A 22,492-nucleotide genomic window follows, 5' to 3' on the forward strand; every position below is an offset into this window, starting at 1 on the left:
ATCACGAAACAAATATCACACAAAAAAAGAACCGATAACACAGTTTTTTTGGAGGAATACAAAGCATTCTGCAGGGAGCAAACGGAGGTTTATTCGCTATGTGCAATGTTCACCACAGAATCCACACAGAATAGCGAAGCAAGGTTCTTCTTCTTATCGCATCTTGATCAAAATTTCCAAGGTGAATAAGGGAGACAAACATACGATTTTTTTCCACTGCCTTTTGTAAAATACCCAGTTATACACCGGAAGGTGTCAGTTTAACACGTCAGTTTCGTTTCCCATGGATCGGAGCCGCTTCAGACATTTCTGGGATATCACCGCATGAGTTTGAGTATTTGCTACTGTTGTGCAAAAATGTACCCAGAAACCAATGGTCATAGAATAAATATAGCTAACCTTTTAAAGTCACTCCCCTAGCAACAAATAAACTCATAACTTAAATGCCGTTTACCGCACTTATATACTATTATGGTCGTTCTCTTATAGCTGTGTGGCCTTGCTGCTCTATAAAACAAAATTGCCCGTTAAATGGTGCGCTTAGTTCCTTATCGACGATCTGTCAGCGACCATTTTGGTGGTCTAATGCCGCAAGGTCGGAAACGAGAGAAAATCAAGTCGATCCATGAGTTTCGTCGAAATTCCAATAATTAAAAAACAATGATACTGATATTGCGTACTGAACTGAACGCAATTTTATAGCGAGACAGCGTTAACAAAGGGTAAAAATTTCATCATGAGCCTATAAATAGTTCTTCGTTTCAATTGAGGACACAGAAAGATTAGTGGTCTGTGCCGCGGATGATAAAGCGCTCAGCTGACTTTTCAAACTTGATCGTCGTCCGCGAGGGGACGCCACGCCTCACGTCTCGCGTCGAAAACAGCTGATCCGACGACAACATTCGAACGCGTGATGGACGGGAACGCGAGGCAGATCCCGGTATTCGCGTTCCCCAACTGCCTCAAGTTTTTTCTCGGCTCGAGGACCACCCACACGCAAGTGCTGAGCCTGTATAGCCCGTACGACTTTCCCGTACGCTTCAAAGGTCTGTACGCTTTGAAAATCCGTCTCAGACCCACGTAGTAACCCCGTTACAGTGCACTGTCACGCGAACGCTTGGGACAAGTACACCGTGACGAACCCCGAGGGCGTCATAGGACCCCAGTCGACCGTCGACCTCGTCGTGACGCACAAGGCACCGTTGCCGCATCACTGCAACGTCGTCGACCGCTTCAAGATCGTCATTTTCGACAAGGAAACGGACCAAACGATCGGAAAAAAGTACGTCGAGTCGGTCCTGCTGTCTGGCGAAAAAGACGGCAGGTCGCAGGACGACGATTTCGAGTTCCACAGCAGCGAGAGCGGCAGCAGGGCGGCGCCGAGCGTCGCGCCCAGACCCGTGGACAGGCCCGCCAACAACATAGTCGCGTCTTTGGTGGTGGCGGCGTGTGCAGCCGTACTTTTCCTGCCCGCCGATCCCGAACCTGCTCGGATTTCGAGCCTGCCCACGTATCTTCACGTGTCGCACAAGACGCAGCTCCTCGCCGCCTTGCTGCTCGGCGTTTTCCTGTGCGTTTTGGTTAGGAATTGACGCCCGTGACGTCATTTGGACGGGCTAGTTCTGCGGTCTGTGATTGCGCTCTCTTTCAGTCGTCTGGTTTTCCATGTCGTGCGGTGGACGATTTAAATAAAGGGTATTTTTACAGGTTGTTTTCATTTCGGCGCGGTTATCTCGGCCCTCGGGCGCATTATCTCGCCAACAACGCCGCTATAGAACGCGGCAAAGCGCTTTGGCTAGGCCGGCCGAGTTCTCCGGTCTGTGATCGCGCTATCTTTCTGTCGTCTCGTTTTCCGCGTCGTGCCGTGGAAGATGTAAATAAATGGCGTTTTTACAGCTTGTTTTCATTTCGGCGCAGTTATCTCGGCCCTCGGGCGCATTATCTCGCGAAAAACATCGTTATCGGGCGCGGCAAAACAAATATTTTTCGATTGCGGGCTGAACTTGAGCATATTCGAGTTGGACCGAGGAATAAGTAACATTCTGCCAATTTTATGGACACAGTGGCTCAAAGAACCGTTCAATGTTATCAACTAGATGGCGCCGCATAATCTTTTCCATCAATATAAAACTGAAAAATTGATTTTTCATCGTGCTTACCACGATAATTGCTTAAAATTTGAAAACATCCCCATCACTTCGAGAGCAAATTGAGGTTAGGGCTAGTCTGGTTAAGCCACAGATGTTCTTGATAAAATTATTCTTTAGTGTGACGGAAAATTTAGCAAGAGGGGCGTGAGTGACGTTTAAACACCACGGAAGGCGAGAGAAAATCGTGTTCCCGAGAGCGAGGACGAAACATTACCGTAGCTATTGTAACCATATTAAATAAGGCACGAGAGGAAAAATCAGAAGAATAAATAATTAAACGGCCTGTGAATCGATAACGAAAATATGTTTTTAATTTTTATTTTATCGCAACACAAACGCCAATCTACTTATTCGATTTTGTGGATTCAAGTGTGAAAATCTGTGTATCGCGATCTTTATCTGTTGTTACATCGAATCTATCGTTCAAGTGCTTTGATAAAATTCAAAATACATTAAATGTAATTAAGGAGCACATAAACTTTTGCAAGATCCCTTGGAACTTCTCTGAATAAAGCGCTTATTGACCCTAAAAAATATTACAAATGTAATAAGTCAACAACCGTCATTTTGATGAAAAATATATAACGGGGTTAATAAAAAAAAGTTAAGCGTTATATAACAGATTTTTTGGTGCATAATTTAAAAAAAATGCGAGAACAAATAAACATTTTGTTAGTTTAACGTGTCCTTCTCGTTTGCCCAATGCTGACGTTCCTGTTTCTTATGATACCTGGTGCCAGATCTTGTACAGGCAGTACCCTAAAATTTTAGTAAACAAAATTGGGATAAGCATATAGATCACTCTAATCAACAAACTTCACACACTTTCAGCGGTTTCTCATGTTCGTAGAATTTCCATTATTTACCCTCGCTTACGTCATTCTACAAACAATTCAATGTTTCCATGACCTCACCATGTATCTCACGTATTTTTCACCTAACACACACTTCAAGTATTTTTTTTCATTAATTTCTGATACTACGACTTTATTTTCTCTAAATCCTAATAATGCAAACTGCATCCGGCGCCTTTGGGAAATTTACCATAGATAATGCTAAGCATAAACTCAGAAAACGAGTATGGCCGCCTATTAAACACGAATTGATTTGTTTTCAAACCCTCAAAATGGAAAGGCGCGCGTGAAATTGTGATTAAAACTCCCCCGCGTTGACGCGAACGACTGTCCAATCTAACATGAATAAAATACGAAGAAAATTTTTTTGGGGTCATTCTGTGCGTAACGTATTAACAGGCAACATTGCCGAGACATTTGCGTCACGTTCAAAACGGAAGCGACTCGATTATATGTCGGCTTTGAGGCTGGGGTGGATCGATCGGTCGCAGGGAGACGTTTGCGCGCGAAATCTTTCGGGGTAGGCGCGCGTCCGTCGCGATCCCGCCAGTCGTGCGGCGGACCCGTCGACGAAGCTGAGACGGCCTTGGGAGGCGAGCATTGCAGGTTAGGCAACACGCATTTCGCGCGATAAACGTACGAACGTTCGCAGATAACGGGGCCGTATAAAATCGACGCGCCGCGCCGTTTTCCGATCATGTTGCCCAAATTAATTGCGGGCGTGTTATCGGTCGCTCTCGTCTCTTACCTAGTGAAGATTTACGTGAGTAAAGGGCACCGCGGTTAGGTTAAAGATCATAGCGGTTAAGGGCGCGGCGTTGCCAATTCGTGCGCGATCGCTCGCCCGATATCGGGCTCGTGTTCTTGTCCGCGATAGGTCGCTGTCACTGTTTTCCGTTTTCAGAAACCCGGCAACATGGCGCCCAACTACAAGCTGATCTATTTCGACGCGCCCGGCAGGGCCGAAACCATCCGGTACATATTCGCCGTCGCGGGCGTCGAATACGAGGACTACCGTTTCCCCAAGGAGAAGTGGCCGGAACTGAAGAAGGGTAAGGCGGCGAGGAAGAGAGAGAGAAAAAAATAAATTAAAAACGCCGCCACGTTGTAGAGATGCCGTTCGGAAAGGTTCCCGTGCTCGAAATCGATGGCCGCCAGGTGGCGCAGAGCAACGCGATTGCCCGTTACTTGGCGAAGCAGTTCGGTTTGGCGGGCAAGAGTGACTGGGAGGCGTTGCAGAGCGACGTGCTCGTCGACACCCTCGAGGACCTCAAAATGAGTAAGTGACGTCATTCAAAATGGCCGCTGACAACGCCGGCTGTCAGTTGTCGACAACCGCTGCGATGTTGTTCTAGACGTACGTGAAATGTTTAAAAAGAAATTGGCCGCGAGGAATGTGCAACGTGCAGCTATATAGCTGTAAGATTATGTAGTGACCATACCAGGAAGAGAGGGTATGGATCTTTTGCGCATGCGTTACCGATGTTCCACTGTACAAGAATTACAGGAAATATAAGAAAGCAATTAAGCTGCGCGTTTAATTTTTACTAGAACAAGCATTTAGTGTCTATTAATTGTTTCTTGAATATTTTTTCACTTAGATTTGCGATATCTAGCATCTCAAAGTTATTTCAATGGAGGTTAAGCCTGTGAGTTTATGAAAACTAACGCTTTGCGTCGATTTACAAAAAAAAATTGCATACATAAAAAAATATGTGTAGAAATTCCATAACTCCTTAACTCCTTTTTTGCCAGAAAATTTAATAGGATTTCGACTCATTTTGAGAAAATTCTGCCGTAAAAATGACGATCTGTCAGCGGCCATGTTGTTTGTTCAAAGCCGCAAGGTCTTATGGGTCCGACTTCAGAATTTGGTATTGGTCAAAAACGAAATTTTCAAAAAAATTTACACAGTTATGTTATATGGTTTTTTCACTTCCTAGCCCCACACGCCGTCTCAAAATGGCGAATAACGGTTCGACGGACTCGTAGCATTTGGTGGTTATGGTTGATCGATTTGTTGGTTTTGAAGGCTGCGGTCTTTCAGTTGGGACTCAGTTTCACAGTAAAATAAAAGTTTGACGAGAGTTAGCGTCAACAGTTGCTGAAATTTGAGATCCGTAACGGTTTTTTTTATAAAACTAAAAAAAACCAACGAACATAATTCATCAATACTCCTTAAGTCCATATAATTTCAAAAGGTAAACTCTGTTCATAGATATAAGAAAGTGAGTAACTGATACGAATTAAGGAAAGACCCGGGCAAACTGTAAGAATGAAATATGGCCGAACAGGTTTGTACTTTGCTTAGAATTTAATAAAATCTAAAATAAAATTACATTTTTATAACCTACTTAAATTACTTTAAATTATTCACATAATTAAAATTATAAATAAAAATAATAAAAATAATTAATTAAAACAGTATGGTCTAGATTTTTTGCATAATTATCATAGACGTATTCCTTTTGTAGGTTCAAGCTTTGTAGAATTTAAATTCCCAAATTTTAGGTAATAATCTTGTTGCATTGGTCACTTTCTTATATCTACGAACAGACCATGTCACCTTAAATAATTGCGGTGTCTGGCAAATAACCGTTGTTTAATTCAATGGTAAAGTCTATAGAGTGTAATGGTATGTAGGTCAATCTACGAATCATACCGTGAAAAGTGGCTAATGTAATGCAAATTTAATATTGCTGTGCCGCAGGCATGATGGGCCCGATGAGGGAGCAGGACCCGATCAGGAAAGAGGAGCAGAAGGTCAAAGTCATGAAGGAGGTCGTGCCGTACTACCTGTCCAAGTTCGAGAAGATCGTGTCGGAGAACGGCGGCTTCTCCGTCGGTTCCGAGGTGAGTCTGGCGTCACGTGCGCCATTTTTGCGTTAGGATAGCGAATGAAACGAGTGGACGGAATCGTTCTATCTATTTATTCGTACGTGGTGGCGCGCGTTACCTCGCGAAGACGACGGCCGCGAGGGCGGCGCCGAGGAGGGCGCAGGCGGGTAGGGTCGCGACGTTGCCGCCGCTGTCGTCGTCAGATACGAGGTTGCACATGTCGCCCTCGCAGGTGTAGCAACCCAACACGGTCGAGTTGGGGTACGACGTATTCTGGGCGATGTAGGCGGCGACGTCGTCGCAGGAGAAGGTGCCACACCCTTTTACCGTTACGTTCACGTGGTGCGACTCGGTCGCTGAAAACGACGCTTTGGAGGGTTTTTACGCGACGCTAACGCACTCACCTTCGTAGTGGAACGCGTACGAGTAACACCCCTCGGCGCAGGTGACGTTGTGCACCAGGTCCGGGTCGACTTCCTCGAATTGCGAGCACGCGGTGTTCTTCTCCAGGTAGGAGTCGCACCACGCGCACGCGTAACTTTCGGCGGAGGCGACGGGATAGGCGAGGACGACGCAAAGCGTCGCGACAGCGACAGCAAGCTTCGGAGACGCCATTTCTAAACTAGACTGGCGTCTTCGGCGCCGATCGGCCCCTTTTATCCCGCGAGATAAATCTTCTCGAGTGCGACCTCCGCGATAAGGCGCGTTCTCGAAAAAGCCCCACCGCCGTCATCTTCGCGCCACTCGAAATTTCATCTCGATGATTTCATACGTTTCCCGACCTCATCGCGTTATGACTGATAGATTAAACAGAGAAATTTGGCGAACCTGCTCGGTGAAATTAATAGGAATGAAATCGTTTAAAAATAATTAGTAATTCGAACGCCGTGAGTTGTCTCATCGTCACAGTGGAAATCGTTTTTCAAAATTCCGAAAAAATTTAGAAAACTCGTTTACTTTACTTCGCTTTCTTGGGCTCTCTTGAACATTAAAAATATTATAATTCTGTTGATACACTGTGTCTCAAAAGTGTGCCGGCCGACATCAGCTTTGTTATTTTAAATGTATTTGTTACTATTTTTGGAATCCTTGGTTAAAATAAGGGTCACTTTTTTAAGAAAGTTCTATTCGAATTTTGCATAGTTTAGGCAGAAATTGAGGTTATGTGTTTTTTTTTTTTTCATGTTTTGATTGCGCCATATAAAATTGTGTTGTGACGCTACTGATCCAGGTATTGCAACTAAAATTGAACTACAGACTAAGGAGATGATGGGCTACGCAATAAGTTTGACAGATACGCCTCAGCCTATACAGGGGGTCCCAAATAGCTGGTGCCGTTTTGGCGAATTCAATTAACAAAATCTCAAGATTTTCAAATTGAACACCCTATATTTTTTAAGATGATCCGCGTATAAATTGCCCACATTAGGTCACTTGCTGGTAATATTAGGTATTTTTTAAATAGCAAAGATACTATATTACTTCTTTAAAAAAAAGTTTAAAAAACACCTAAAATTGCCAACAAGTGACGTATTATTTATTCATGCGGGTGTTATCTTAAACCTCGAATATCTCAAGAAGTAAGAAAAATTTAAATATAAGATAAATTACAAACGTACCTTATTTTTTCTTCTAGAATTGATATCTGAGTAAAAATATAGGGTGTTCTATCTGAAAATCTTGAGAATTTGTTAATTGAATTCGCCAAAACGGCACCACCTATTTGGGACACCCCGTATAAGCTGAGACGCATCTGTCAAACGGATTGAATAGTGCATCATCTTCTGAGAATGTGGTTAAATTTTCGTCGCGATACCTGAATCAGTAGCGTCACAACACAATTTTGTATGGGGCAATCAAAATATGAAAAAAAAAAAAAACGAAACCTCAATTTCTGCCTAAACCATACAAAATTGAGGATGTTCCTCAAGTCTATTTAGCGTTAACAAGATAAATAAGAACTAAAAGTTCAGATTTTGACGAAATTATATATTTTCACATGACAATTGTTTTGACGACACCGTGTCGTGTCCTCAATGTTGTGAGAATTTAAGTTTAATAATGGAGAGGTATTTAAATCTAATTGATTTGATTGATTTTGATAATCTCCGTGGCTTCCGACAAATTTAATTTTCTACTTTTTGTGGCTGTATGTAAAATATCAAAATTGTCGTCAAAAATGTGTTTTTCTGTGTTTAAGTGTGTAGCATAATTAGAATCCATACTATTGTTTTTAAACGCTCTTTTATGCTCGTTAATGCGTTTCTTGAAGGATCTATCTGTTTGTACAATGTAAATTTTAGGACAAGATCAGCATGTTAACCTGATTTTTTCGGATTTTGGACATTTCGTTTTATTGTTTTTTTAAAAATTTTCCTTTTTTAAACCACATTTTGACAAATGTTTTGAAACTTTTTCTTATAACATAATTTGATTTTCAATGTTATTCTTTTTATTTCTACTTTTAATCTATACTACTATATTTAATTTATTTAGTTTCCAATTTAAACATTTAAGAGCTTAAGTGGGTTAGCTTTTGTTAGACTACGCCTCTGCTCTACTGTATATTTGTATATAACAATATACAACAATAATGGCTGCGTGCCTCGGCGTTTACGTCGACACTCAACAGCGGACGGTTCCCGGGTTCGATCCCCGGTAGGCGCGAAAAAAAGATGAGTCACGTAACCAAATGTGACGAATTTATTGAGTTGTTGCGAGAGGGGCTATGTATGCTTGGTGGAGAGGGGGGTGAGTGTTATTTAGATTTATTTGAAAGGTGGTTTAAAAACAAGGTAGTTCCAAACATCCCTCCTAATAGCGTCATTGTAATGGACAATGCAAGTTATATCACAGTAGACAGTTGACTAAATTATAATAATTTGTAATTTTATTAAAATTAATAATCAAATAATTAAATTCTAAGCAAAGTACGGACCTGTTGGGCCATATTTCATACTTTCAGCGTGCCCGCGTCTTTCCTTAATTCGTATCTGTTAGTCACTTTCTTATATCTAAGAACAGACTTTAGGTGCGTTGCTACTAAGAGCGGTATTGGATCGAATGACCTCGACCTAATATGAAGAACCTTAAATTTCCGTGTGGGAATTTACATGCAAAAACTTCCGAAAATGTTTGACAGATGTGAAAGTTTCAAAAGTTGTTTTTTTATTTTATCACAATTTTCATAATACCCTCTTATGATGGGTTACCCTGTTTTAGTTGACGTGGTCGGACCTGGCTTTCGCCGTATCGCTGGACTATTTCGAACAGGTGTACGGGGGCGACGCCCTGCGGCCGTACCCCGCGCTCAAGGGCCTCAAGGACAAGGTCCACGCGTTGCCCGCCATCGCGGACTGGATCGCCAAGAGGCCGCCGGCTCCCGCGAAACCCTAGTTTCGCACAACCTCCCCGAACCTTTCACGATTCAATGCAAGCCTAAAGTAACCAATCAAATTTAAAAAAAAAGTGGGTGTGTCGTGTAGGTCGTAGCGCGACGCTAGCGTTGTTGTTTCAATGTTGTTAGATTTATTTTAATAAACGGAAAGGAAAATTCGACCTGCCGTTTTGTTTTTACGAGGTATGTCGCTTATTAGTAACCAACTACGTTGACGTGTATATGACGAAAAAATGACGTGAAAATGTCACAGCCTACTTACGTATATTGAGAAACGACAAACGTCATATTAAGACGGAAATTTTACATCATTCTTTGTTGTTGTGTGACGTAGTTTAAACGGCCCTAATTAATGTAGTGTGGAGTCAAAAAAAAAAGACGAATATGTAATGAAAAATTTATTGAAAGTAAAAAACAAGATTTTAGACATAGTTAAAGAGCTGCGGCGGTCGAACGAGTGTAATACTGCAAACATGCAAGGACCGCTGTCATATCAATAATTTTATTGACAATCATTCCATGACAATCTGCTTGAGAACGTTAATAGTTACAGTGAAATTAAAAAAAAAAACACAGTTTTTTATACATTTCTGATGTTATGATAACCATTAACGTTCAATTTAAGGTTGTCCAATTAAGATAAGGTTACCATGTTATATTAGAAACTTTGGCCCATATAAATGAAGACAATGTTTTATAAAATGCTGTTCTGTACCAAATTTGCCTATTTGAATAGAAGATATACGTATTACAACAGCGCAACTCAGAAGAAGAAAATTCCCAATATTTCCTATTTTCGATCTTAGGGGACTGATTTATACACCCATAAGTGTAAAATATCCGCTAATTCAGTAGGTATTATTATATTATACATGATTGGTAATGGACTGAACAGATGCGGTTGATGTAGTTAACCTTGCTGAACTATATAGCGAATCCTGTTCTACATTCCAACCTAAAATATAAAAAAAAATAGTTTACTTCCATCCGAAGGAGTGTTTTATATTTTCATCTACAGATAATTCGATTCTCTCATCTTCAAAACTAAATACACTCGTCAATACGCATATGTGTTCCGTAATATTTAATTATTTTGTATACATATTTCAACATCTACAACATCTGTGTCAAATAATCGGTCATTTTTTTTTGAATTTTTTTAATATGCCAATACGCAACTCGTGCTTTGGCTTATATTTTCACCATTTTTTCGAGAGGAACACCTTCCTCATGATACATAAAAAATTTCTCTAAGGGCTCAACTCAATATAGGGCTCGTCGAATGGTTGGTGGTGGTCCCAGATCGACTTCTTCACCTTTTTCTTCCTCTTGGTGCTCTTCTTCACACTTTCTTGCTTGTTGTAATATGGCCTCCTCTGTTTAGTCTGCTGTTGTAGGCAAATCCTGATCTATCACCATAAAATATTGCAAACTGATCATCTTCCATGTCTTGTTCGCATTCTGTCTGGGTGATAAGTCCTGCATGATGATAGGAGTGTTGAATTGTTCCTGCTGTCACCTCTTTCCAAGCTTTACTAATAAAGTTGACTGCATCTAGCACGTTAATTGGAAATTTGTCTTCAGACTCGATCATTTCCATTAAAATGTTTTTCCTGTATCGACTCTTAAGACTTTTTAGTACGCCCTGGTCCATCGGGTGTAATACACTTGTTTGTACTGTTTCCTCCCCTTTAATTCCGCATCCCATTTCCGTACCTCCTCTTCAAAAATTTGCGAAGCCATTTTATCTGGTGTCATTTTGTAAAAGATACCAGTTTCGCCAGCATTAAAAATTGTGTACTACGTATTGCTTCAATACGGTAAGGTAGGTCGGATATTTTTTTAACTTATTGTCTTTTGTTAAGGAATTATCTCAACCCACTCAAACCAACCCACATACTCCCTCAAAAAGCGGATCGACTGCGTTTCGCCGCAGGATATCGAACTCACTAATTTACCCACAAAAACGGAAATGTTTAGGATATTTTAGATTTTTTGCCCTTAAACGACACACCCTGTATATGATACAATCATTGTTCGAAGTAGAGGTTATAGCCTTGGATTTTCCACGAGTCTTGGTTCAAGAAGTTTTTGAAAATAGTAAATGGTTTTTGAGAAAATAAGTGCGACGTAATAATCAATGACGTCATCGCCTCTTGACAGCCCCAGAAATAACGATTTCAATATGGAATTTTTCTGTGTGCTATAGACGAAAACCGCAAATACAAAAATTGTAGCTCTTGATGCGGCCTACGACGCCGTTTAAACCAATTAGCCATATGTTTTGCGATTTTTGATTTGCGGCTAAAAGAACATTTTGCCAGGTCTTTTAGCTTTTTGCCTATAATTTAAAAAAATATAATCGAAAATATGCCCGAAATAAATGTTATTGCACTGGATCTTCTGCGTCTGCCGGTTAAAGAATTTCGCCGATCGGGTGAACGGTTATGGAGGAAAACACGTTTTTCTGTAAGCTAAAATTACCAAAAAAAATTTCATAAATTTTATAAAAATACTTTTTGTTATTCGGGGTACCAATGAATTTGAGTATTTTAAGAAAGGTAATGTCTTTTTGGCATTGACTGTTTTAAGATTTCACCGTGGTTGACAAACACGACGTTTCGGAACCAAACGGGTATATTTCGAGAACTACCTACGAATAAGTTAAATACTTTACAACGGCATACAAAAACAAAAAACGATAAAGCTAAGATCACAGGCGTGCGTGGGCGTCGTCGCCGTCGTCAGGCGTCGCAGACCGAGCGTTTCCTGGACCGCACCGAAGAGCGGCCGCTGTTGATCATGCTCGACCTCGCTTCGCCCCTCACGGAAGCGCGGAGCGACGACCCGGTGGACGGGGCGCGTCGGAACTCGGCCGGGGGCGGTTCTTTCCTCTTGACACACGGAAAGTCCCACATTTTCTGGTCCAGGCCGAAGTTCTCGCCGTCCTGCAGCGTCTGCGGCAGCTCCTGGTCGAGCGTCTCGGGTAGAAAGAGGGCGAGGACGCCCCCGACCACGCCCAACACGCCGAGGATGAGCAGGGGCAGCGCGAGGTCGACGTTCGCCTGGATAAAATACATTTGGAACGTGTGGAGGTGTCGCCCTATGCACTAACGTCTAGCGCGGTGATGGGGAAACTGCGGCCCGCGGGCCAAGTCAACAACAATTATTTTAGTTGCGCTACGAAAGCCAGTTATGTGTTGGTTTATAACATTGCTAAATATAATAAAGCATTTTCAGATGGAGTATGCATAAAGCGGTGCGTGACAGAAAAAAGAAAAGAAAAATGATTTTCAGTCACTGTCTCTCTCAAGAGGAACAATCACCGAGAGAACTTTGATAAAAATCTAATTTCACAACTGACTACAAAAACTCAACAATTTATTTTGTATTCAATTACCATGGATGAAAGTACAGATATCAGCGATACTGCGCAGTTACTCATATTTGTAAGAATCCGGAAAATGATGTTGTTTTTTTGCATTGCCTTATACATCAGGATGCTCTCTGTAAATCGGCTTTAGATATTGACCATGTACTTAATATTGTTGTAAAACTAGTAAATATGATTCCTTCCAGAGGATTATTACATCGTCAGTTTCAACAGTTCTTGGAGTCCGTACATGCTGAGCATTCCGATATCCTGTGTTATTCAAAAGTTCGCTGGTTCAGTGCTGGAAAAGTATTTGAAAGAATTTGGGATTTAAAAGACGATATTGTGAATTTTCTTCTTGATATATCAATTTGACGTCGTTCTGATTTCGCTTTTTTCACAGACCTCTTCGTAAACATGAATAAACTTGATCTCAAATTGCAAGGGAAAAATCAGTTTCTTCGCGATATTTGACAATGCCTGAAGAGTTTCTAATCTCTAAATCTGATTTTTCTCATTTCCCAAGAAAATTTCACTATATCACACAATAAAATTAAAAAATGCGAAATTAATTTAAGAAAACTGTCTTCAGAATTTGAAAGGAGATTTCAGGACCGGGAACCAGAGTTTAGTATTTTTGCGACCAACTGAACTGTAATACTCTCCTGAAACAAACTTTTCATACAGTACCGTTACTACTATAATGGGTGTTTTTTTTCGATGTATAGAACTTAAAGTTGGAATTACTGTTCAAGATGGCGACCGATTTAACAGCTGTCAAGTGATTATTCTCAGTTTGGTTTGGCAATTCATCATGAATATACTCACGCCTGAACAACGTTTGTAAATAGTGCAATTTTATTTCGAAAATAATGGTTCTGTGCGGAATACGTATCGCGCACTACGTCCGTTTTATCGTCGACAAAATCGTCCATCAGAGCATTTAATTCGATTAACCGTGGAACGTTTTCGTACCACGTTTACTCTTATTGATAACTCGCATCCCAGAGACGCCGTACGGTGCGTATAGAAGAAGCTATTGCTGCTGTAGAGCGTAGCATTGAGGAAGACCCGAATGAGTCCATCCGCCATCGAGCACAGGAATTGGATCTGTGTCCATCCACTTTATGGAAGATTTTGCGGAAGGATCTTGGTTTACGTGCTTACAAAATCCAACTCGTGCAAGAATTGAAGCCAAACGATCATCAAGTAAGGCCTAGATTCGTCGAATGGGCCCAAAACGAGATTGCCGGTGTTCCCGATTTTCATAAGCGATGAAGCGCACTTCTGGTTGAATAGCTACGTCAACAAACAAAACTGCCGCATTTGGAGCGAAGCTAATCCTCAAGTGTATGTCGAAACACCGTTACATCCAGAAAAACACTGTTTGGTGCGCGTTATGGGCTGGTGGAATCATTGGTCCGTACTTCTTCAAAAACGATGACGGGCAGAACGTTACAGTCAATGGTGATCGCTATAGAGCCATGATTACTAACTCTTTCATTCCTGAATTGAATAACCATGATGTCCAGGAGATGTGATTTCAACAAGACGGCGCAACATGGCACACAGCTCGTGCCACAATCGATTTATTGAAAGACGTTTGGTGACCACTTAATTTCACGTTTTGGACCTGTGAATTGGCCTCCAAGATCTTGTGATTTAACACCGCTAGACTACTTTCTGTGGGGCTATGTATGATAAGCCACAAACGCTTGACCATTTGGAAGATAACATTCGCCGTGTTATTGCCGATATACGACCACAAATGTTGGAAGAAGTCATCGAAAATTGGACGTCCAGATTGGACTACATCCGCGCCAGCCGTGGCGGTCATACTCACGAGGTAGACGACGAAAGGCGCGACGATGCTGGCCACGTAGCCCATGATGTGGATGAGGGCGACGCCTTGCGCCCTCACGACCGTCGGCAGCAGCTCCGCAGCGTACTGCAGCCCGATGTTGTAGGAGATGTTGATCGCGAAGCGGCCGCAAATGGCGAGCGTCGCCGACGGCACACCTGGGCGCGGCGAAGGTCGTCATTTTTTTTGTTTTTTTTGCTACGTTTACACGCTTACCGAGTGGCACTACGGTCGCGAGCAGACTGAAGACGCCGCTGACGACCATGCTGCCGCAGCAGAGCCACCGGCGGCCCCACACGTCGAGCACGAGGGTGAGGAACGTGTCCGCGGGAAACTCGGTCGCGCTCGCCACCGTGAACGTGAGGAAGATGTCCAGGCCCAGGGTGCCGACGTTCCGCACGTGGCCGTCGAACACCAGCGAGATGGCCATCCAAAGCACGACGAGGATGAGCGTGATGCGGCGCAGGCGCGGCGTCTTGAATAGATCGAGCACCGTATAGTTCTCCTGGCACGCCTCCGCCTGCTGTACCCTCACGCAGCTCGCCTGCGCAAACGCCCAAGTCGCGTCAATGCCATTTATCAAGTTACCCGTGGATCGGATGATAGCTGTGGTATGTGGTCACGATTCGGATATAACAAGCGACAGGATATCCCTGTCTGTGATTCGTAGGTGCTTTGTGGTTCCGCAATGGGCGAGTGCCCAGAGTGGATTTGCCCACCAAAATCAAGCAGTGTTCTTGGGTTCTAAAGTTGTGAGTGTCTTTTTTATGGATATTTCTCGTATGTAGAGGTAAGTGCACTAATATCGGTATTTCGTATTCTTTCCAGTGCTCGATCAGACAAAGGTAAAGAAAGTGATTCGAGCGCTAGGAACCGATCGGAAGCTTTAATGTGGGGAAGACTCAAGTTACCAAAACAAAAAAAGTTAAAATATTTTATCGAGAATTTAGCAATTCTTAACCAGGCTGGGTTTTGCAAAGCACGAGACACTTCAGGGGCCATAATTGCTTCATAGCTTTCGATGTCTTCATAACATTATCTTTGAGACACAGTCTGTGGATATCTGGACACTCGAAGAGAAAAAATGTTGACATGCATACGAGATTTTTGTATCTGTGTTTTGCCCTAAAAGTCATTGTTTTTATTACTGGATAATGGGAAAGTTATTTTTTCTTGAAATAAATATTAATTTAAAATCGACATTATTAAATAAATAAATTAAATAAATAAACCGGAAATTATGGGAAAACAAAAATCTCAAATAAGAATCAAGAAGGATTGTGTTCAAAGAGGGGTCAGATTGATTTTTGAAGATAAATTGTCACAGTCGATTTGCTGTTTTGGTTAGTTTTGGTCTGTTGAAATTCCATCGCCATAGACCCTTATATTCAGAGAAAGTCTGTTGCTTCGGTGGGAGTTGTGTGCGAATGGTTTATCAAGATTCGCATTTATAATCTTTTAAACGTTCAAAATTACTATTGACGTGGATAATAAGGGAAACGGTCCCAGGAGACACGTTGGACTGAACAATTTTGTTGTTAGGACTGGTTTTATGTTTTTTTGGCATATACTTTTTACAAAACTGCCTGCTTTTTTTTATCTTTGACGGATCGAAGATGTTGAGAGATTTTTGGACAAGTGGTAAATCTGGTTTTGACGTTATATTTCTTTAGAACTTTTGATATGTGGTCAGTGATGTGTTGAATATAACGAAGGACAACAGTGGCAAGCGTGGCAAAGTATTACAGTAGCCTGTTAAAGGTATTGACCGACGAATTAGTGATATTAGTTACGAGTAGTAATTAGTCGAGGCACGAGTTGTTTAAGTCAAGGAATTAGTCGCTTTAGTCGAGGAATTAGTGGTGATGGTTGAGGTATTAGTTGTGTTAGTTAAGGAATTTGAGGTTCTAGTCGACGAATTAGTTGTATTCGTGACGTAATTAGAGGTATTGGACGAGGAATTATTAGTTGTATTAAGGAATTTAAGGTATTCCTCGAGAATTTAGTTGTATCAGTTAAGTAGTTTGAGGTATTAGGCGACAAATTAGTAGTGACAGTAGAGAAATTAGCTGTACTAGTTGCGTAATTTAAGGTATTAGACGAGGAAATATTAGTAATAGTCGAGGTATTAAATAATTTAAGGTATTAGTGAAGGAATTAATGATATTAGGTAAGGAATTTAACATCTTAGTTGATGAATTAGTACTAATAGTCGAATTATTAGTTGTAGCAGTCAGGGAATTAGTAGCAATAGTCGAGGTAAGAAACTGACCCTGAATTCTTCGTAAACCTTGGGCTCAACGTCCTTCCGGTTGACCCGCTCGAACTTGCGCAGGATCCCGATGGACTTGTCGAACTTGCCCTTGGAGGCCAACCACCTCGCCGATTCGGGAACGATCCAGGGCGTGAGAACGGCGAGGGCGAGGGGCGCGCTCGTGTAGTAACACAGCATCTTCCAGCCGTTGGAGTAGATCGCGATGTAGGGCAAGATGGACGCGGCGAACGTGAAGAATATCGCTATGGACATGTTCGCGACGAACGTCCGCCATTTCGGGCCGACGTACTCCAAAACTGACGTGACGGAAGGGTCAAGGGCGCGTAAAAAAAAACGGCCGTCGCCTTACCTAGGATGTACATCATCGTGAAGCAGTTATCGAAGGCCATGCCGACGAGGAAGCGGCACGCGGCGAAGCTCCAGAACGACGTGCAGAAGGTCGTGGCCATGCCGCCGAAGAAGCCGACCACGTTGGTGCCGACCAGGGCTGGGATGCGGCCCATGCGGTCCGCGATCCAGCCGAACACCAGTCCCCCCAAGATGGCGCCACAGAAGAAGATCGACTGCGCGGTGCTAGGCAAAGCGGCGTCGTCGCACACCCAGTTCTGTTCGGTCGCGATAGTCGAGTACGGCACCTCCGTGGTGTTGTACTCCCAGCCGTGCCGGCACGGCACCTTGCTCCAAGCTGGGTCCGAGCGTGCCACTCCTCGCGCCACCAGGTCCGTGAAGTTGACGTCGTACACGTGGCAACGGTCGAGGACGTCGCCGTCGGGCGGTATGGCCAGCGCGATCCTTGAAAGGATATCGAAGGAATTGGAGATGCATTGGGGGAATCAGTTGTATTAGTTAAGGAATTTGAGGTACTAGTCGAGAATTTAGTGGTATTAGTTGTGAATACTAATAGTAGAGGCACTGGTTGTTAACGTCAAGGAATTAGTCGCCTTAGTCGAGGAATTGGTAGTGACGGTTGAGGTATTAGTTGATATTAGTAAAGGAATTTGAGGTACTAGTCGAGGAATTGGTAGTGATTTTTGAGGTATTGTATTAGTTAAGGAATTTGAGGTACTAGCCGGGAATTTAGTGGTATTATGAATACTAATAGTAGAGGCACGGGTTGGTTAGTCGCCTTAGTCGAGGAATTAATAGTGATGGTTGAGGTATTAGTTGTATTAGTTAAGGAATTTGTGGTACTAGTCGAAGAATTAGTTGTTTTACGTTAGTATAAATCGAGAAATTTGGGTTATTGGTGGACGAATTTGTGATATTCCTTAGTCGCGAAATTAGTGATGCTAGTTAAGATGTTAGTTGTGTTAGTTAAGGAATTAGAGGTTCTAGTCGAGGAATTATTAGTAATAGTTCAAGGTGTTAGTTGCATTAAGCAATTTAAGACATTAGTCGGGGAGTTAGTCGTATTTGAGATCTTATTGGTTGAATTGTAGCAGTTAAGGAATTAGTAGCAATAGCCAAGGTAATAGTTGAGGTATTATTCAGAGAATTTAAGGTATTCCTCGAGGAATTAATTGAATTATTTAAGTAAATTGAGATATTAGTCGAGAAATTAGCTGTATTAGTTGCATAATGTAAGATATTAGGTGAGGAATTGTTAGTAACAGTCAAAGTATTTGTTCAAGTGAGAATTGCTGCCCTTATCCCAGCTTCTATTTTTTGTTTGATGTTTTTGTATGTTTGAAAAAAATTTAAATACATTTTTAACAAAAACTATAGAGATGTTAGTATTAGAGGTATTAATAATGTGTATTAGAAGAATTATTTATCGAAAATGAGAAATTTAGATCCGTTACTAAGAATTAATGTATAGAGTTTTCTCTAAAAAGTTGGTCCTTGGGTAAGGGTTTTGAGGGTTTGTAATTTCGTAAATCTGTATGCACGTTACGAAATCATAGTCAAAGTTTCAGCCGCCGACGAATTGAAATACGGTCGTGATAAAGATAAAAATAGGTGAATTTTTCAATATCCTCTTAACGGCCGTACGAAAATCTATGGAATTTTTTTTATATGGGTTTTTACTTCGACCGTCATAATCAGACGCCGTTTTTTGATTATTTGTTTTCGAGCTCGGTGGCCACTGGCACAGATCGTCGAAAGTCGCAATACGAAGATCGCGGGTTCGAACCCGGTCAAACATAATAATTTTTTCTCGTATTTTAAACAAATAGTACTATTTAATTGTTGCGCGTTACGCGGCGGCGGCGTTTTTAGCCCTCGATAACGCGTCCAATGCTTTTTTTTCCAATCAATGCCTCCGCGACACGCTCTGATTGTTCCGAACGCGATTTACATACATCCCGGGCGGCCGCGTTCGAAGGATACGCGGGACGAAAAAAAAACTCACGCGCAAAAAATCCGCGCGGAAAACGTCGGCGAAAAAAAAACCAATCTCGAATTTGGGTTATATTACGCGCGCCAGTTTAAAAATTCGATTACGTTTCTTGCGATCTCGCAACGCGTCTGCGAGCGATTGCGTCAAGGTCGATTACGCAACGCCGCCTCGTTCAAAACAAACTTTTAATTGGACACCGTGGCGTTTTAATTGGCGACGGAAGCGCCCCTTGTCGCGGCCCGATCCAAGGTTGCTGCCGTTTTCTCCTTAGTTTTCCGATCGAGGGAGGCTGGTATGGCGTTGTCACAGAACACGGTTTCGTCCGTGCCGTTTTCATGCACGGCAACATTGCCAGGTCACCTGCCGTGGCTAGAATAATATTTTTCATAAATTTCTCCCAATGTTTCGTTAAACACCGCCCCTAAAATGACAGGGAGTTTTCATTTTTAAACAATAACTTAAGAAATCAGTTACTCTTCTGTTTCGTATACTTGCGCTCGGTATTGTCCATCGCAAAATGTGCATAGTACGATCAAGTAGGTCGGATGTGATTTACGTTAATAGAATTACAGAAAATAAAGTCGTAGTACCAAAAAAAAACGCATCAGTTGGAAATAATGTTTTTTTCCTAGATTATTATACAAATTGTTCCAAGAATGAGTTCCAAAGAATGAGACTTGATGTAGAAGCAGATTGCCATCGCCCTATACATTGAAGTCAAAGCATCAAAGGGATTACTATAGAGATACAGCCCAGAGAGTGTGGCTCCCATTCTTAAAAAGGGCCACAGGCATTCTGCAATAGCAATCACATCACAATTTGCTAAAATATTTGAATACGCCATGCTTATCGCTTGACCGATTATTTAAGTAAAAACAAAATTTTGTCTGAAACTCAGCACAGTTAAATCAACCCATCCATTCATTTTTGGAGCATGCTATCAATTATATTGAGTCTGACTTTTGACTGTAAGAACCATGAAATTCTTTTGAATAGGATAGAACAATGCGGAATTCGTGGAATAGCTCTGAACTGGTTCAGTGTCAAATTCAAAATTCTCAAGTCCAATCTGTAGATGCGTACCCTGTTTTGTTTTCAATCCTGTTTAGAGTCTACAATAGACTGTGCCCAGAGCTAAAGAGCAATAGTAATGTAAACATTTTTAAATCCAAACTAAAGTTTCTCCTTCCAGAAAACTGTTTTTATAATTTAAACGAATATTTTTCCTATTAATATTTGTCATCACTGTATTGTTGTGTTCTGTCATATATTTCTATTATATAATTTTTTAATATAATTTTCTGCCTCTTTGACGAAATCCATAATACACTGATTGTATTCTAAATATGTGGGATAATAAAGATATTATTATTATTATTATTATTATTATTATTATTATTATATATTTACAAAACTTCTGGATTCAATAAGAGTTGCACGAGCGTTTTGACCTTTTGGCTGTTTTTCGTGGGAAAAGGTACTGAAACTTCAGTTAGACTTTCAAGAAGCCAAAAAAAAACAAGGGGTACGCCTGTGGTTCGTTGACCAGCCCTAACCTCAGCTTGAACGTAATAGGGAAGTTGTCAAGTTTTTTTAACGGTCTCCCGCGATAACCGTCGGTCGAGGCCATATTGACACACGAAGGCGCTCGCGACCATTTCCAAGGCCCGCTCCGCGCGCGCGCGCGAGAATCAATCGTCAAATAACCTGTCGCCCAATTAGGCGTCATTAGTCACGGGCGCGCGCATTTTCAGCGGCCTCCAGCCCCTTTTGCTCCGTTCCGCCCCGCGTACTTAACGCGGACGCCGGCCTTGATTTTGATCTTAGATCGGTATCTTTATTTCGCGACCGCCGATTACGCGTCACTTGAAGGGGAAAGCGCGATACTCTACGCTCTTGACCTAAACGTCAACGCGTAGAGAACAGGCGTTCAGGGCGCCGACGGTCCGTGACGTAGCCACGGACCTTTGCGTTTCGTTCCGTGGTCCGTGCTCCTCTTCTTTTAAACAACAATTACCTTTGACCCTCTCGTTCTATCCGAGTAAGCGTCTTACGTCAAGTCAGTTGTCGAATTTAACGTATAACGTGGAAGCGCGAGTTTGTCAGCGAAAGTGCGTTTTTTTTCGAGCAATATCGACGTGAACCGTATTGAGAACAACGTCAAACGAGGTAAGTGCGCCTCACCGTTCTTCGACGGTCAAGTTGGCGAGTTCGGGCACCCAGCACCAGTGGCGTTCGGGCACGAGCGTGATGAATATCTGCGAGAAGTAGACCCAGGCGACGAAGAACGCGAACGGGATCATCATCAGGAAGAGGAAGACCTGGTAGTAGCCGAAGTCGCCGATGTGCTCGAACAGGTCGTCGAAGTCGAACGCCGTTTCGTCGGGTTTCGGCTTGGCGCCGTCGCCGACGAACGCGGGGTTCGCGCGCCCTTCCAGGCCGGGCGGCGCCTTTTCCTGGGGCGGCATCTCGTGCAAACTGAGTGGCGGAGATTTATATATACGGGCTAACCGCGACGGGTAATTCCCGGTACGAGACGCGCGGACCGACTAGTAGTACCAGCGATCTCTCGCCCACTTTATAAGAACCGCGTCTTCTGCGGTTGGAGGCGGCGTTGCCGCCTCCGCGCGTTTTCCGGACAGCGTTCGATAAATAAACCGCTACAAATATATATAATTTCGTGAAAATCTGAACTTTTAGTTCTTATTTATTTTGAGAAAAAAGAAAGCTAGTCGTGATTGGAAAACGCATAATATTTTATGGTGCGCGGTACATCTCCTTCGGGCTTTATTAGCATGAACAGTCATGGGGTGACCTTAATTATCATAATGCATTTCATCTATGGCAGGTGCAAGATTTCTTTGAGTAATTGTTTTATCAGTTTTTAAAAGTAGCAAAGCAACGTAAGATTTAAAATCAAATCAATCACTTCGTCATTAAAAAACATGAAAAATATTTCAATCGGAGATTTTCTAGTTCCTCACATGATTTAAATTCATCTGATATAGGTGTGGGAGTGTACTCAATCTGACCTTTCTTCCATTTGACAGTAGAAGCAAGCCTGTCGTTTGCAGAGAGCATACGTGTTCTTTTGAATTCCATTGCCATTGCCAATTGCCGGCAACCTCGCAACTAACGGCGTCTGTAGTGGAAGACGCTGGCACAAAGAGACGGGAGAACCGACGTTGCCGGTTTTCTCGAGATACCGGTAACGCCGTTAGAATGAAAGTGAACGAAAGATTTCGTAAGTGTTTTAGTACCATTAGTCTACGATCAACGATCACATTATTATTTCTTTTGATAATGCTCTTGCGACTGCACTTAAATCTTTAGATTACTCTAAGGCCTTTGAGTTACTACAGCTGCGATGATGTTTCGACTCGATTTTTTGAAAATTATTTGG

The 22,492-nt window shown here is 42.3% G+C and overlaps 4 protein-coding genes and 1 long non-coding RNA gene across 6 annotated transcripts; 2 read left to right on the forward strand and 3 right to left on the reverse strand.

Moving 5' to 3' along the window:
• Positions 1 to 843: 843 nt before the first annotated feature.
• Positions 844 to 1,702, forward strand: LOC132707789 (motile sperm domain-containing protein 1-like). The gene is made up of 2 exons (XM_060679732.1): positions 844 to 1,046; positions 1,099 to 1,702. Exons 1-2 carry the CDS (start codon positions 914 to 916, stop codon positions 1,590 to 1,592), a joined length of 627 nt encoding a protein of 208 aa, XP_060535715.1. The 5' UTR covers positions 844 to 913; the 3' UTR covers positions 1,593 to 1,702.
• Positions 1,703 to 1,797: 95 nt separating this feature from the next.
• Positions 1,798 to 3,327, reverse strand: LOC132707792 (uncharacterized). Its single transcript, XR_009619778.1, has 3 exons — positions 3,088 to 3,327; positions 2,976 to 3,032; positions 1,798 to 2,909 (listed from the first exon to the last, which is right to left on the reverse strand). It is a non-coding gene; the product is annotated as an uncharacterized LOC132707792 (long non-coding RNA).
• A 148-nt stretch (positions 3,328 to 3,475) lies between these two features.
• Positions 3,476 to 9,400, forward strand: LOC132707788 (glutathione S-transferase-like). 2 transcript variants are annotated; one of them, XM_060679731.1, is made up of 5 exons: positions 3,476 to 3,610; positions 3,909 to 4,056; positions 4,116 to 4,283; positions 5,715 to 5,857; positions 9,065 to 9,400. In XM_060679731.1, exons 2-5 carry the CDS (start codon positions 3,921 to 3,923, stop codon positions 9,236 to 9,238), a joined length of 621 nt encoding a protein of 206 aa, XP_060535714.1. In that variant the 5' UTR covers positions 3,476 to 3,610; positions 3,909 to 3,920; the 3' UTR covers positions 9,239 to 9,400. The 2 variants fall into 2 exon arrangements, with proteins under 2 accessions (XP_060535714.1, XP_060535713.1); XM_060679730.1 differs by lacking the exon at positions 3,476 to 3,610 and adding an exon at positions 3,618 to 3,767.
• On the reverse strand, positions 5,918 to 6,483 carry LOC132707790 (uncharacterized). The gene is made up of 2 exons (XM_060679733.1): positions 6,247 to 6,483; positions 5,918 to 6,198 (listed from the first exon to the last, which is right to left on the reverse strand). The coding sequence occupies exons 1-2, from the start codon at positions 6,455 to 6,457 to the stop codon at positions 5,957 to 5,959; spliced, it is 453 nt and encodes a 150-aa protein (XP_060535716.1). The 5' UTR covers positions 6,458 to 6,483; the 3' UTR covers positions 5,918 to 5,956.
• Positions 9,401 to 10,388: 988 nt separating the features above from the next.
• LOC132707543 (solute carrier family 22 member 13) lies at positions 10,389 to 22,149 on the reverse strand. The gene is made up of 6 exons (XM_060679439.1): positions 21,274 to 22,149; positions 17,098 to 17,540; positions 16,746 to 17,044; positions 14,690 to 15,017; positions 14,456 to 14,631; positions 10,389 to 12,304 (listed from the first exon to the last, which is right to left on the reverse strand). The coding sequence occupies exons 1-6, from the start codon at positions 21,555 to 21,557 to the stop codon at positions 11,984 to 11,986; spliced, it is 1,851 nt and encodes a 616-aa protein (XP_060535422.1). The 5' UTR covers positions 21,558 to 22,149; the 3' UTR covers positions 10,389 to 11,983.
• Positions 22,150 to 22,492: the final 343 nt, after the last annotated feature.

The sequence above is a fragment of the Cylas formicarius genome, unplaced genomic scaffold (assembly GCF_029955315.1).
Source record: "Cylas formicarius isolate icCylForm1 unplaced genomic scaffold, icCylForm1.1 PGA_scaffold_9__14_contigs__length_23061073, whole genome shotgun sequence".
NCBI lineage: Eukaryota > Metazoa > Arthropoda > Insecta > Coleoptera > Brentidae > Cylas > Cylas formicarius.

Bases quoted from the DNA above. Each gene is read 5' to 3' on its own strand.
- LOC132707788 (XM_060679730.1), top strand. From the start codon at position 3,702: ATGTTGCCCAAATTAATTGCGGGCGTGTTATCGGTCGCTCTCGTCTCT. The intron at 3,768-3,908 runs GTGAGTAAAGGG...TTCCGTTTTCAG, and splicing joins CTTACCTAGTGAAGATTTAC to AAACCCGGCAACATGGCGCC. The intron at 5,858-9,064 runs GTGAGTCTGGCG...ACCCTGTTTTAG, and splicing joins GCTTCTCCGTCGGTTCCGAG to TTGACGTGGTCGGACCTGGC.
- LOC132707543 (XM_060679439.1), bottom strand. From the start codon at position 21,557: ATGCCGCCCCAGGAAAAGGCGCCGCCCGGCCTGGAAGGGCGCGCGAAC. The intron at 15,018-16,745 runs GTCAGTTTCTTA...GCGTTTGCGCAG, and splicing joins AGGTTTACGAAGAATTCAGG to GCGAGCTGCGTGAGGGTACA. The intron at 14,632-14,689 runs GTAAGCGTGTAA...CGCCGCGCCCAG, and splicing joins CGCGACCGTAGTGCCACTCG to GTGTGCCGTCGGCGACGCTC.
- LOC132707790 (XM_060679733.1), bottom strand. From the start codon at position 6,457: ATGGCGTCTCCGAAGCTTGCTGTCGCTGTCGCGACGCTTTGCGTCGTC. The intron at 6,199-6,246 runs GTGAGTGCGTTA...CGTCGTTTTCAG, and splicing joins GTACGCGTTCCACTACGAAG to CGACCGAGTCGCACCACGTG.
- LOC132707789 (XM_060679732.1), top strand. From the start codon at position 914: ATGGACGGGAACGCGAGGCAGATCCCGGTATTCGCGTTCCCCAACTGC. The intron at 1,047-1,098 runs GTCTGTACGCTT...ACCCCGTTACAG, and splicing joins CTTTCCCGTACGCTTCAAAG to TGCACTGTCACGCGAACGCT.